Below are 13,794 nucleotides of genomic sequence, written 5' to 3'. Positions count from 1 at the left end.
ACTTACTCATTTTTTTCTCAGATTGAGATGCTTTAAGTGTTCCTTCATTCCAGTCCAAAGACACTCTGGTTTCTCCCTACTTATACAGGGAGGTTTTCTGGAAGGCCATCCAAGTAGAACCAAAGTGGTTTCAACTTACTTCAGCACAAAGCCAAGAGACAGGGCCTGTGGTTTTCACACATTCATTCCAAAGAGCCCTTGGGTGGGGTGTGTGGATTGGTTTGGCTAATTGCTTCTACTCTGTGGAAATCCTTTGTCCTTCTCCCCAAAACCATCCAGTAGGGATGCAAGAACTAAGGGGCCCCCAAACAGTTCTTTCACTGATTTGATCATAGGGCCAGTTCTCAGACCAAATTCAATCATAACTTGTGAGATACCGTAAGTTCAGAAGTTGGAATTTGAACTTTAAATCTATTCCCTACAGAGTCTTAAACAGCATGCAGTGGTGAATCTTTTAAATAAGGGAGAGAAGCAAGAGTTTTCCCTGCTGCAAAACAAATATGTGATGCTGGAAAGGGTGTGGAGAAAAGGGAACACTCCTACACTGTTGGTGGGAATGTAAATTGATACAGCCACTATGGAGAACAGCATGGAGGTTCCTTAAAAAACTAAAAATATCACTGATGAACATAGATGCAAAAATCCTCAACAAAATACTAGCAAACAGAATCCAACAGTATATTAAAAGGATCATACACCATGATCAAGTGGGCTTTATCCCAGGAATGCAAGGATTATACAATATATGCAAATCAATCAATGTGATAAACCATGTTAACAAACTGAAGGAGAAAAACCAAATGATCATCTCAGTAGATGCAGAAAAAGCTTTAGACAAAATTCAACACCCATTTATGATAAAAACCCTCCAGAAAGTGGGCATAGAGGGAACTTACCTCAACATAATAAAGGCCATATATGACAAACCCACAGCCAACATCATTCTCAATGGTGAAAAACTGAAACCATTTCCACTAGGATCAGGAAGAAGACAAGGTTGCCTGCTCTCACCACTATTATTCAACATAGTTTTGGAAGTTTTAGCCACAGCAATTAGAGATGAAAAAGAAATAAAAGGAATCCAAAACAGAATAGATGAAGTAAAACTGGCACTGTTTGTAGATGACATGATACTATACACAAAGAATCCTAAAGATGCTACCAGAAAACTACTAGAGCTAATCAATTAATTTGGTAAAGTAGCAGGATACAAAATTAATGCACAGAAATCTCTTGCATTCCTATATACTAATGATGAAAAACCTGAAAGACAAATTAAGGAAACACTCCCATTTACTATTGCAAAAAAAGAATAAAATACCTAGGAATAAACCTACCTAAGGAGACAAAAGACCTGTATGCAGAGAACTATAAGACACTAATGAAAGAAACTAAAGATGATACAAACAAATGGAGAAATATATCACATTCTTGGATTGGAAGAATTAACACTGTGAAAATGACTCTACTACCCAAAGCAATCTACAGATTCAATGCTATCCCTATCAAACTACCACTGGCATTTTTCACAGAACTAGAACAAAAAAATTCGCAATTTGTATGGAAACACAAGAGACCTTGAAGAGCCAAAGCAATCTTAAGAAAGAAAAACAGAGCTGGAGGAATCAGGCTCCTTGACTTCAGACTACTACAAAGCTACAGTAATCAAGACAGTATGGTACTGGCACAAAAACAGAAATATAAATCAATGGAATAGGACAGAAAGCCCAGAGATAAACCCACGCACATATGGTCACCTTATCTTTGATAAAGGAGGAAGGAATATACAATGGAGAAAAGACAGCCTCTTCAATAAGTGGTGCTGGAAAACTGGGCAGCTACATGTAAAAGAATGAAATTAGAACACTTCCTAACACCATACACAAAAATAAACTCAAAATGGATTAAAGACCTAAATGTAAGGCCAGACAATATCAAACTCTTAGAGGAAAACATAGGCAGAACATTCTATCACGTAAATCACAGCAAGATCCTCTTTGACCCACCTCCTAGAGAAATGGAAATAAAAAGAAAAATAAACTAATGGGACCTAATGAAACTTAAAAGCTTTTGCACAGCAAAGGAAACCATGAACAAGACAAAAAGACAACCTTCAGAATGGGAGAAAATATTTGCAAACGAAGCAACTGACAAAGGTTTAATCTCCAAAATATAAAAGCAGCTCATGCAGCTCAATATCAAGAAAACAAACAACCCAATCCAAAAATGGACAGAAGACCTCAATAGACATTTCTCCAAAGAAGAGATACAGATTGCCAGCAAACACATGAAAGGATGCTCAACATCACTAATCATTAGAGAAATGCAAATCAAAACTACAATGAGGTATCACCTCACACCAGTCAGAATGGCCATCATCCAAAAAACTACAAACAATAAATGCTGGAGAGGGTGTGGAGAATAGGGAACCCTCTTGCACTGTTGGTGCGAATGTAAATTGATACAGCCACTATGGAGAACAGTATGGAGGTTCCTTAAAAAACTAAAAATAGAACTACCATATGACCCAGCAATCCCACTACTGGGCATATACCCTGAGAAAACCATAATTCAAAAAGAGTCATGTACCACAATGTTCATTGCCGCTCCATTTATGATAGCCAGGACATGGCAGCAACCTAAGTGTCCATCGACAGAAGAATGGATAAAGAAGATGTGGCACATACATACAATGGAATATTACTCAGCCATAAAAAGAAACGAAATTGAGTTATTTGTAGTGAGGTAGATGGACCTAGAGTCTGTCATACATAGTGAAGTAAGTCAGAAGGAGAAAAACAAATACTGTATGCTAACACATATATATGGAATCTAAGAAAAAAAAAATGTCATGAAGAGACTAGGGGTAGGATGGGAATAAAACACAGTCCTACTAAAGCATGGACTTGAGGATATGGGGAGGGGGAAGGTAAGCTGTGACAAAGTGAGAGAGTGGCATGGACATATATACACTACCAAAGGTAAAATAGATAGCTAGTGGGAAGCAGCCGCATAGCACAGGGAGATCAGCTCGGTGCTTTGTGACCACCTAGAGGGGTGGGATAGGGAGGGTGGGACGGAGGGAGAGGCAAGAGGGTAGAGATATGGAAACATATGTATATGTATAACTGATTCACTTTGTTGTAAAGCAGAAACTAACACACCATTGTAAAACAGTTATACTCCAATAAAGATGTTTTTTAAAAAAAGAGAGAAAAACAAATACCGTATGCTAACACATATATATGGAATCTAAAGGGAAAAAAAATCATTCTAAAGAACCTAGGGGCAGGGTTTCCCTGGTGGCGCAGTGGTTGAGAATCCGCCTACCAATGCAGGGTACACGGGTTCGAGCCCTTGTCCAGGAAGATCCCACATGCCACGGAGCAACTAACCCCGTGAGCCACAACTACTGAGCCTGCGCTCTGGAGCCATCGAGGCACAACTGCTGAGGCCCACGTGCCTGGAGCCTGTGCTCTGCAGCAGAAGAAGCCACTGCAATGGGAGGCCCACGCACCATGGCGAGGAGTAGCCCCTGCTCGCTGCCACTAGAGAGAAGCCCACATGCAGCAACGAAGACCCAATGCGGCCAAAAATAGAAATAAATCAATAAATACATTTATTTAAAAAAAAAGAACCTAGGGGCAGGACAGGAATACAGATGCAGATGTAGAGAATGGACCTGAGGACACGGGTGGCAGGGAAGGGTAAGCTGGGATGAAGTGAGAGAGTGGCATGGACATATATACACTACCAAACATAAAATAGCTAGTGGGAAGCAGCCACATAGAACAGGGGGATCAGCTCGGTGGTTTGTGACCACCTAGAGGGGTGGGATAGGGAGGGTGGGAGGGAGACACAAGAGGTAGGAGATATGGGGATATATGTATATGTATAGCTGATTCACTTTGTTATACAGCAGCAACTAACACACCATTGTAAAGCAATTATACTCCAATAAAGATGTTAAAAAAAAACAAAACAAACAAACAAAAGAACAGATATGTGTACCAAGTTGTGTAATATTTTGGCACAGATCAGTTTCCCTCAAGAAGAGGACGTCTGTAAAAAGGCTGCTGGATGTGCCAAGATTATTTTCTCAGGCTTGACAATGCTGACAACATTTATTTCCAGTCGAAGGTGGTTCTGCTGGGAACATGTTTCTGGTGGAGCACGCCTGTTGTCAACACTCACTCCCAATTTTATTGGGCAGGAACTAGAAGAAACTACACTGCTCTTATTTGTGGAAAGAACATATGCTTTGGAATCAGGCAGGGTTTTAAACCCGGGCTTAGCCATTTCCTAGATGTGTGACCTTGGGTGTAACCTGCCCTCTGTGAGTCTGTTTCCTCAACTGTAACATTTGAAGGAAAAGAATGCATATGTCGATTGTTGTTCTGAGGAGTACATGAGAGACTACATATAAAAAGCTTAGCCAGGTGCCTTAGCAGATAGGGAGGGCTCAGTAATGACATCTTCTATTGCTGTTACTACTGCCATTATTAGAAATGGAAGGAATTGAAGCACCAAGTTAGGAAATCCCCTTCCATGGGGGGGGGGTGATTTATCAACCTATGCCAGCTGAACACTAATTCTTTGGCTAGCAGGTCAGGCATTAGAGGACTGAAGTTTTCCCGAGTGAAGCCCATAATTCTGGTTTTTGTCTGTTATTGCTGTGCTCCCCAGAACAGAGTCTTCAGCTGTCAGCTCTTCTCTCTTTTTACTCGCTCATCCTTACCATGGGGGCGGGGGTGATCAGTGAACTCAGTGTGGAAGCACTGAAGGTACTGGAGCAGGAAAGTTACACAATAGCCATGTCTTAGGATGAAAAATGTAGTGGCACCACAGCAGATGTGTAAGTGGACAGAGATTTGAAGCAGAGATACTATGTAGGAGAGTGTTGAGTAATCCAGGCATCAGGTGATGAGGGAAAGGAAGGGACTTCTGTGTGGGAAAGGTGAAGATGTTTCAAATGTTCAACAAAAGGAACAGCATATGGTGGACATGAAGGATTAAAGAGGGGGAAGAGTCAAAGATAATGCCAAGGTGTTGGGCCTGGGGAATAGAATAGAATTGATTCTACTGTCAGGGAGTTGGGGAGAGGAAATGTTTTTGACTTTTAGACACGTTGCACTTGGCACATATAAGCAGAATTGTCTGGTAAGCATTCATGGCACTGACATCCAGAAGGAAGGTTGGGGCTGGAGATGTAGATTTAATGGTCGCCTCTCTGTACGCCGATATGCTATATTCATCACCACCTCTGCTCTTTTGTTCATGCTTTCTCTGCTGCCAGAAATATCCACTTCCTTATCAATGGAAATCTAATTCTCCTTCAAGCCCCAGTTCTTCCAGAAAGCCTTCCCTTAGCACCCTAGCCCCCAATGAACTCTCTTTCCCACAAACTCTAATACTTCCAATAGCACTTACTGCCTGTATCTCTCATGCACTTGGCATTTAAACAAACCATTAAGTCTCATTTAGCATCACAGTGCAATGGTTACATTGTGGACTGTGGAACCAGATCGCCTGGATTCAAATCCCAGCTCTACTACTTACTAGCTGTGTGATCTTGGACAGGTCACATCATTCATATGCCCTAGTTTCTTCATTTGCAAATGGGGATAATAGCATCTACCTCGTAAAGTTGTTGTAGGGATTAAACTAGTTAATACAGGTAACGTGATTAGAATGGTTGCTTGGCACATATGAACTATGTAAGTATTTGTAAATAAAACTTTTTAAAAATGTATATGCATACTGGTTCCCCAAATAAATCATAAGCTTCTTAGTGACAGGTAATTCATCTTATCATTTCTTTTCCTCATAGCACCTAGCATTACTAGTTACTCCACCAAAAATTTGGGGAATCAGTTGTATTTAAACACAAGTCCTGGGACTTCCCTGGTGGTGCAGTGGTTGAGAATCCGCCTGCCAATGCAGGGGACATGGGTTTGAGCCCTGGTCTGGGAAGATCCCACATGCCGAGGAGCAATTAAGCCCACGCGCCACAACTACTGAGCCTGCGCTCTAGAGCCTGCAAGCCACAACTACTGAAGCCTGCATGCCCTAGAGAAGCCACCACAATGAGAAGCCCACGCTCTACAACAAAGAGTAGCCCCTGATCGCCACAACTAGAGAAAAGCCCACGCGCAGCAATGAAGACCCAACGCAGCCAAAGAACACACAAGTCCCCGGCTGCAGCAGGTTGCTAGGACTGCTACTGCAGGGAGATGGGTTAGCACGACCGCATCCCATGCTGTGTGGAGTGCTCGGGGACGGGGGTGGGGGGCTGGCATTTGACTGCTTGCTCCAACCATTTATTAAACGGCTCTCTGATGGCAATGGAAAAGTTGCCTTATATATAAGACAGTTCTTCCACTTAAACTAGACGTAAGCTGTAGTTTTAGAAATAATCAGAATGGGGGAGGAGGCAAGGGAAGTTTTTCTCTTCCCATAGCTTCGCCAAGGGCACCAACTCCCCTTGGACTGACAGTAGGGGAGCTGATGGAGTGTTTAGGACTGGGCACTGGAAACAAAGGCACTTAATTACTCATGGCTTGCTCTATGCTGCACAAAGAGAATGACAGAGATACCACCCCCCTCTCCCAGACTCTCCACATCCCTTGCCTGGAGGTGGGGGAAGGTGGAAGGAAGCAGAGAAGCAAGGACCATGCAACAGAGACCCTTTATTCACCACTCTGGAGCTTCTACACCCTGATTTAAGGACAATGCAAGGACCACCTACCTGGGAGTCAGGAGAGCTGGGCTCTCGTTCTTGAGTACTAAATAGATATCGGGAAGACTGAAAGATTTACTGAACCTCTTTATAACTTAGTTCTCCAATCTAAAAAAGCTGGATAATTTTCCTTTCCCAATTTAAACCATGGTGCTATTATGAGTGACAACTGAGATGACAGGTTTTGAAATATTTTGCAAAGTGCAGAGCATTTGCTTCATGTAAAAGATCATTATCTGGAACTTCTCTCAGATGCAGAAGAAGGGTATTGTGCTATCTACTAATCACATGGCTAGTGAGCATTTGAAGTGTGGCTAGTCAGAATTGAGATGTGCTGTAAGTGTAAAATACAATCCCATTTCAACAAATGTAAAATATCTCAACGATTTCTTACATTGGTTACATGATGAAATGATAAGATTTCAGATATATTCAGTAAAATAAAATACATTATCAAACTAATTTCACCTGTTTCTTTGAGCTTAACTGTGGCTACTAGAAAATTTAAAATTACATACAAGGCTTGCATTTGTGGCTTGCATTATATTTCTATTAGACTGAGCTGGTACATCCAGACAGTCACATTCAGGAAGGTCAGAACATCCAGGTCCCTCCATCTTAGGCAACCCAAAGCAGGGTCTTTGGTTCAGAAGAGGACTCCCGGATACTATTCTCCCATGGGTACCCTCACCTGTCTGTTTCGTGGCCCTTGACCTTCCCTTTCAAAAGCTGTGTATTTTGGTAGAGAAGACATTCATTCTTGGGAGTTTGGGAACAGGGAAGGTTTGACTTTCAGGAATAGGTGCACATAGGTTGGGGGAAGGAGGGTGGAGAACATTGGGTTGCTACAACAATGACATACTATTGAAGAATAGCAAACTAATTATCACATTACAATCCTCTCAGGTAGGAATTAGCTTCCTTGGAGGCTCCTTTAAAAAAAAAAAGAAAGAAAAAGAAAAGATTCCTTCCTAGCAACTAAGCTGACTTTGTCCTTTTAATTCAATTCAATTCAATTGGGGGGGTAGCTGAATAAAGAGAAAAATTAACAAATTAATGGCTAAAATGGAAATAGAGAAAGACACAGAAATGCCTTCCTTTAGTTCTGAAGCCAGGCTTACCTTTGCCCATCAAATGGCAAGTCCTAGGTTAATAATCAAAAGGGAGCACTGCACAAACTTCCTTCAAACATTCCATAGGAGCCTTCTGGGCTCAGGTTTCATCTGCTTACCACACAATCCCTTGCCCTACTTTAGAGACAAACTTGGCTAATGGGACTTGGATTTTCAGAGTCCGTCAGCTCTGCCCAGTGAGAATGAGAGCTTCTTATAGCAATATTGTATAGACAATCAAATCCTTCCTTAACTGAAGTTTAGGGCTTAGCAACAGACATTCCCTTTGGGGGCAAACTCAATACTGGCAGGAGTAGAGACTGAACTTGAAGGGAATAAAGTAGAAGGACTTTGATTTATTCATGGGCAGAATGGGAAAGAGACAACTTAAGGACTAAGGAACAAAGAATCAAATTATGACGCAAATTACAGACCAAATAGCATTAATTTCCTAAACCTCAAGTCAAACTGAACCCAGATATTAACTGAACCATGAATTGGACCAAATATATATATATATATATTATATATATTATATATATATATATATACATATATATAATATATATGTATATTATATATATATATATTTGAAAAGCTAGCAAACTTGTTCAAACCAGAATCAAATATATATATTTTCTAATGAACTAGAACATCAAAACATTCCTTTAACTGAACCTGAACTGAGCCAATGTTTCATTTGGTTTGAATCCCGGCTAAAGAGGAACATTTTTGGCTTTCGTTTGCCATCAAAGGAAGGTAGTTAAAATTCCCTGGAAATGGCCTATCTTCCACAACCTTTAGTCACTCAGGTTGAATGAAGAAATGTGGATCCATCCACAAGTCTCAGATCTAAGACAGACTGACACAGAATGGAAACAGGGTGGTACTACCACGTACTACAAAAGAACAAATAATTTCAGCCCCACACAATGCCATTATTCTTTGGTTAAATGTATATTAATCTGTATATGTCCCTTGCTAACAGCTCAGAAAACCTTGATATTTTATGAAACAATTCTTTCTTTATGTTTGTAAGGAGAAATTTATGCTAATGCAAAACTATGCATTGTCTATAGCTCACCCTTCTTGTTACCTGATTCTGATTCTGTGGAAGCTATTTTACAACCCTGGAAATCACTGATAACAATGGAAAATGATTTTTATCTAGACATGCAAATTCTGTCTTATCCAAAATGGAAACCAAGTCTTAGACAAGGTAAGAAACTTGTCCCAAGTCACAAAGCTGGGAAGTGGTATAATTGGGTTTTCCTAGAGAGATGTCTCTCCCTCCTCTTCCATATCCTATCCCCCTACACCTCCCACCTTGAGATGGTACTGAGTGAGGAGGGGGTGGAAAAGGGAAAATGGGTATGTGAAATCTAAACCTTACCTAAAGTCCTGTTTGCCTGAGATCAGCTTTGCCCCTGTGCAATGTTCACTGAGTGGATGTCCTAGACTTGGCCCTAAACTCCCATGGCATGGGCAAGGTTGTGTTACGTGAATCCTTTTACCCTTTGGGGCTGAAATCATGTGCAGGCTCTAAATACATCATCTAAGATAAGCTCAAATGTTCCGGAAATTGCCATGAAGGTTGGCTACACTAGAGTTTGACTTCATTTATGTTCATGAACTATCTGAAATGAAGATTTAAATTATCTCTACTGAGGATACCACTTTAGATTTTTTACTGGTAGGAAACTGGGGCTGCTTGTAATTCTGATATCTGCCAAGTAAGGTCCCATTTTCCTACCTCAAATTGGTTACTTTGTTTATCTTGTGTGTGTGAATACATTCTCATTCCTTCTTTTAGCAAGGGAGTTCTGAAGGAATAAGAGTAGATCTCGCCTGCCTAAGCCTGGGTTGGGATCTATTATAACTCCTTTCAATTTGACACATATTCATTGTGTCCTAATGCATTCCTTCTCTGTCTCCAACATCTTAGAATCAGTGAAGTGCACACATTTTAGAAGGGAAATTCTGCATGTAGTATGCTGGAGATCAATTATTTGACACATGTTTAGACTGTGTTTAATTACAGGTGGTTGGGTTCATGTGTGCTGGGTAATCCAATTGGATACAGTCTGCAAAGTGAATCAATTTACTTCAAACTGCTGCCACTCCAGCATTTCTAACTAATGGGTTATGTGATGGTTTAAAATTAGGTCCACAAATTCTTTGATATTCTTCCCTTCCAGAAATGGAGCCTGCTTCCCCTCCCCTTGAATGTGGGCTGGCCTTAGTGACTGCTTCTAATGAACAGACTAAAACAGAAGTGGCAATGTGTAGCTTTGGAGAGTAGATCATAAAAGGCACCACATCTTCTTCCTTATTCACCCTCTTGAATTGCTGTCTGGGGGGAAGATCCTGCCAATGGCCATCTTGGAAGTGGATCCTACAGTCCCAGTTGAGCCTTCAGATGACTGCAGCCCCTTCTAATACCTTGACCTCAACTACATGAGAGATCCTGAGCTGGACACAACCACCCAGTTAAGCTACCCCAGAATTCCTGATCCACAGAAACTGTGAGATAAAAAATGTTTGCTCTTTTAAGCTACTATGTTTCAGAGTAATTTGTTTTATAGCAAGAGATAAGTAATACAGGTTAGAAATCCCAGAAATAGCCAGTGATACTTCTGAAAAAATGATCAGCTAAGTGGTTATTGCCAGACTTTAGGAATCTTGATCAACTGTCTAAAGTCCATTTTTTTTGGCAAGGCCCTGCTTAGAACCTGTACAAACAATTTCATTCTCAATCCAAGTGTTAAAATCTAGGTCTTTGTAGTTCGAGCAATATGAATTTGCTTAGATAGATTTATGTGCTGTTCTGTATGCTTAATCAAAATATCACCAAACACATGCATTTTTTATTCCTTCTGCAAATATTACCTACATGCTTACTGTGTCTCTAGTACCATGCTGGGTGAAATAGGTGCTCTTATGCATCTATTCATTCACAAGCATTATTTGAGCATCTACTAGGACCCAGGTACTGTGCTCAGCACTGAGGATACAGAAATGAACATGACACCTTGCCCTTGAGGGAACCAGCATTTAGTTGAGGAAGTAAATACATACAAGTAAATACATACTTTATGACACAATTGTGGTGAATATTACCCCAGAGATGTGAACAACGTGCTATGATGTTGCGGAGAATGGAACAACTATTTCTATTTGAGGTGTTGAAGGATGAATAGGAGTTTTCAAGCAAAGAAGAGTGGCAGGTTTGAGGGATGGCATTCCAGGTGCGGGAGAACAGGGTATGCAAAGACATGGAAGTATGAAAAGCCTGAGCTGCCTCTTCACAGTTGAGTTCCTTCTGCTTGAGAATAAAGAGATGGCCGGTGATAGGCATGGTAGTGTGAGGCCAGCAGGACCGGATTTTTTTCCAAGCCACGGGCATTTCAAAGCCAATAGGCTGCTCAAGCTGCCTCTAATTGAAGAAGCGATAAAGAGTGCTTTTGCTCTCTGCCCCAAGGCTCTCAGGCTAGAATAATTCTCATGGTGAACCCTGAGCTTTGGGAGGACAAATGTGTAAATCTTCTGGAGCATATAATTTCTTTACCATGAAGGACTCAAATTGTCTGCATGAGTCTACTAAGCTTCTAAACTTGGCCTTCTGTGCCCTTTTGCCTTTTAGATCAGTGCCACTCTAGCTATGGGTGCGAGACCTTGTACCAGAACGTAAACCAGCACACTGCTGCCTTTATCAGTAAAATCATGCTATGAAGTAAATGGTTTGCTCAGTGGCATGATTTACATTTGCCACAAGCTCCTAATCTCATCACACACTGATAAATAGTTCATGGGTCAGCAGTGATCCCTAAACCACATTTTTTAGATTGCTCACTATTCACTAAATAAAATCCTATATGACAAAATGTCTTTATTTCCTTTCAGAGCCTGGCCTATATGTCCTTTTCTCCTGTGAGAATGATGCAACTTATTTTGTTTCTCTTTTGTTTTTGACTTCTAAAACATTCAAAGTCAAATTTGAAGCTCAAGGGCATCCAACATGTTGACACTTTGAGGGAGGTGGCTTTTTTTTTTTTTACCTTTTGTTTTTGATTCTGATTTTCTATCTCAAATTTACGTTTGACTTGATTATTTCATTGACTATGCATTGGCTGGATGACGTTGAGAATGATGGCAATGAACACAACCATGACAAATAGCATTACAACAGGCATGGCAAGTGGGCCAGATTTCTGGTCTGCATCCATTTGAGTAGAATCGGTGTTGTAGCTGTGTCTCCATGACGCCAAACAAGTTGAACTGGTTAGTCTCTGAATTGATAGAATTGGTCTCATGGAGACACAAATGGTGTTCATGAGGAACTCATTCCTCTGCATGCAGAGGGTACTGGCCTCTGTAAATGAAGTCAGCGTGCACAGTTAGGAGAAGAGCACTCACCGTCTTGGTCGTTACCTGAGTCAGCTGGAGACTTGCTCCGGCGCATGGGGCCAGGGCTCTTGGCTGAACTCTTCTGAGGTGTTGGGGATGCCTTTGGGCCAGCTGTGGCTGATGGGTTTCCCTTCATGACTCGGCATTCTGGTGGAAAAGGACACAGACAGCTTAGTAGAGCCAGGGAGAACCAAGACTCAGCTTCTTACCAACCTCTGGAAACTGCAATAAGCACCACATACCAAAGCACCTTAGGGCTCCGGACTACAAGGTGGTTCTCACTGTTTGAAGGAACGATGGCTCTGGAGAGGGAGGCATGGGAGAAACTTTCAAAAGTCACCTGGGCTAAGCCAGGTGTTTAAACTCCTGAATCATGGAAACAAGGGAAGGAGTAGAAAAGCAGTTCGGGCAGGTAATTCAATAGTCAACTCAATCATTTTTGGATAACCCAGTCATGTCTCAGAATAGCACCTGTTGACATAATTAATTAATTTCCTTGGAGAAGAGATTGACAGCTCAGAGGTTGCAGCCACACAGATGAAACATTCATGAATAATTTAAAGGAGAGGGAGGGAACTATTATTTATTATTCATCGCATGCCATGTATTGTAATAGGCATATTAAGGATGTCATGCCGTTTTATAAATAAGCACTACTACCACCACCACCATCTTGCTTTTATAGAGTTCTTTTCGATTTTCAATACATGTTATCATAATCTGCTATGCTGGTCTAATGAATAAATGGACCAGCAGTGACTATGCCACTCAGAACTTACAGAAAGCTCCTGGGTGTGTAGGAGAGTCTGCCAAATGTTCCTGCTACTTCCCCAACCCCAATCTGACACGTTCAGAGCACCCTTTCTATGCAGGTCACTCAGCATCCCTACAATGGTAACTTGGGGGCACTGATTGTACTAATATATTAGGAGGATTATTATACTCATTTTGTTGATGAGAATACAAAGAGCTTAAGCCTCTTGCTTAGGGTCACAAAGGAAGAAAACAGCAGAATAAGGATGAGCAGTCAAGTCTCCTGAGTCCCAGTCTAGAGCTCTTTCCACTATACTTTCCCCAACCTCATGTGGTCATGCTCAAAGTGGAACCAAACAGCTAGGCACAGGGTTGTCGCTTCATTGGACACCTCCCTGTCACCTTCTACTTAAAGATACATTGAAAATATCAGTTACTCAGAAAGATTAGATCTTTTCTGGTAAATTAAGTTTTTCAGGAAACTGAGTTAAGCAGAAAGCTCATTTTTGTTTGTTTTACTTCTTGTTTTGATGGATAAACTTTAGTGATCACTGTCCAGAGCTGAAGATGTAGAAGATACATGAAACTGGACACAGCCTGAGATTTGTTTAGCTATTTTATGGTCATTTGCCTCTTCTCAAAGTGAACACAGCAGAAATGCCACCTCTTTCAGGGTCCTTGTCACTTGAGTTGTTTGTAAACTCTATATTAGTACAACTCGATTTAGTTTTTTTCCCCACACTTTATTCCTCATTATTGGGAAATATGTTTTGAATGTGTCTT

The 13,794-nt window shown here is 41.1% G+C and overlaps 1 protein-coding gene across 7 annotated transcripts in view; it reads right to left on the bottom strand.

Moving 5' to 3' along the window:
- Nucleotides 1–13,794, bottom strand: part of DCX (doublecortin) — a 124,118-nt gene that overhangs the window by 25,319 nt on the left and 85,005 nt on the right. For 5 of the 7 annotated variants that reach the window (XM_067023431.1, XM_067023434.1, XM_059050012.2 and 2 more), the window contains one exon: nucleotides 12,268–12,405. In XM_067023431.1, coding sequence (XP_066879532.1) covers nucleotides 12,268–12,405 — 138 coding nt within the window. The remainder of the gene's footprint in view (nucleotides 1–12,267; nucleotides 12,406–13,794) is intronic. The other 2 variants (XM_067023435.1, XM_067023436.1) reach the window with 1 other exon arrangement.

This window comes from Kogia breviceps, chromosome X (assembly GCF_026419965.1).
Source record: "Kogia breviceps isolate mKogBre1 chromosome X, mKogBre1 haplotype 1, whole genome shotgun sequence".
NCBI classification, from domain to species: Eukaryota; Metazoa; Chordata; class Mammalia; order Artiodactyla; family Physeteridae; genus Kogia; species Kogia breviceps.
Note: the sequence above shows the minus strand (reverse complement) of the source record. Positions and strands in the feature narration are given on the sequence as shown.